This window comes from Etheostoma cragini, unplaced genomic scaffold, assembly GCF_013103735.1.
Source record: "Etheostoma cragini isolate CJK2018 unplaced genomic scaffold, CSU_Ecrag_1.0 ScbMSFa_1057, whole genome shotgun sequence".
NCBI classification, from domain to species: domain Eukaryota; kingdom Metazoa; phylum Chordata; class Actinopteri; order Perciformes; family Percidae; genus Etheostoma; species Etheostoma cragini.
Genome location: NW_023265071.1, coordinates 515 through 1,722, shown reverse-complemented (window position 1 = coordinate 1,722; position 1,208 = coordinate 515). Strand labels below are relative to the sequence as shown.

The window sequence follows — 1,208 nt, the reverse complement described above, 5'->3', positions numbered from 1 at the left end:
CCCCCACCCCCCTCCGCCATGATGCCGAGCCGCCAGAAGCAGGTCCTGTTCTCGGTGTCCGGGCTCCTCGCGCTCTGCTGCGCGCTCACGGCCGCGGTGTCCGCGGGGCTGCCGCTGTGGGTCCGCGGGGCCGTGCTGTGCCGGACCGGGGCCGAGCTGGTCAACGCATCCGGACCCGAGCTGGACAAGTTCCTGGGGGAGCTGAACTACGGTCTGTTCCAGGGCCAGAGGGTGAAGCAGTGCGGACTGGGGGGCAGGCCGTCCCGCTTCTTCTGTGAGTCTGCTATATATAGAAATATATAGAAATATACAGAAATATATACAGAAATATATACAGAAATATATAGAAATATACAGAAATATATACAGAAATATATAGAAATATATACATAGTTATATAAATATATATATACTCATACAGGCCGTCCCGCTTCTTCTGTGAGTCTGTTATATATATAAATAAATATATAGAAATATACAGAAATATATACAGAAATATATACATACATATATAAATATATATACATATATAAATATATACATACATATATAAATATATATATAGATATATACATATATAAATATATACATACATATATAAATATATACAGACATATATAAATATATATATACATGTATAAATATATAAATACATATATAAATATATATTTATATATGTATTTATATAGATATAAATATCTATATAAATATCTATATATCCTGTTATATCTATATCTATATATCTATATCTAGATATATGAGTCTTTTCTATATTTACTATCCTAAGTGACCTTGTTTCTACCTGTTGGGAGTACTGTTAGGATCTCAGGTGAACACAGCTCATTAATTATTCACATCGTTAATAATTCAGAGGAGACATGTTCAGCTCAGCTTCCTCTTCACCTTCTACTGCACCTCATCTTCTCCACTTGTTATTATCACAAACATTATTCATGTCAGAGTGTCCTGCTCTCTGATTGGTCCAGTTAATGAGAGGAGAGAGTGTCCTGCTCTCTGATTGGTCCAGTTAATGAGAGGAGAGAGTGTCCTGCTCTCTGATTGGTCCAGTTAATGAGCAGCTTGTCTTCACTAACAAGTTTCATCAGAGAAACAAAGCTGCTCTGTTCCTGTTCCACACACACACAAACACACACACACACACACACACACACACACACACACAAACACACACACACACACACACAAAC

General features: G+C 38.2%; 1 protein-coding gene across 1 annotated transcript; it reads left to right on the top strand.

Annotated features, from left to right (window-relative positions):
* Window positions 1–6: 6 nt before the first annotated feature.
* LOC117939762 (clarin-1-like) lies at window positions 7–274 on the top strand (the record flags this gene model as incomplete). The annotated part of the gene is made up of 1 exon (XM_034865215.1): window positions 7–274. A coding segment is annotated over exon 1 (256 nt), but the record flags the coding sequence as incomplete, so codon positions are not given.
* Between the last annotated feature and the right edge of the window lie 934 nt (window positions 275–1,208).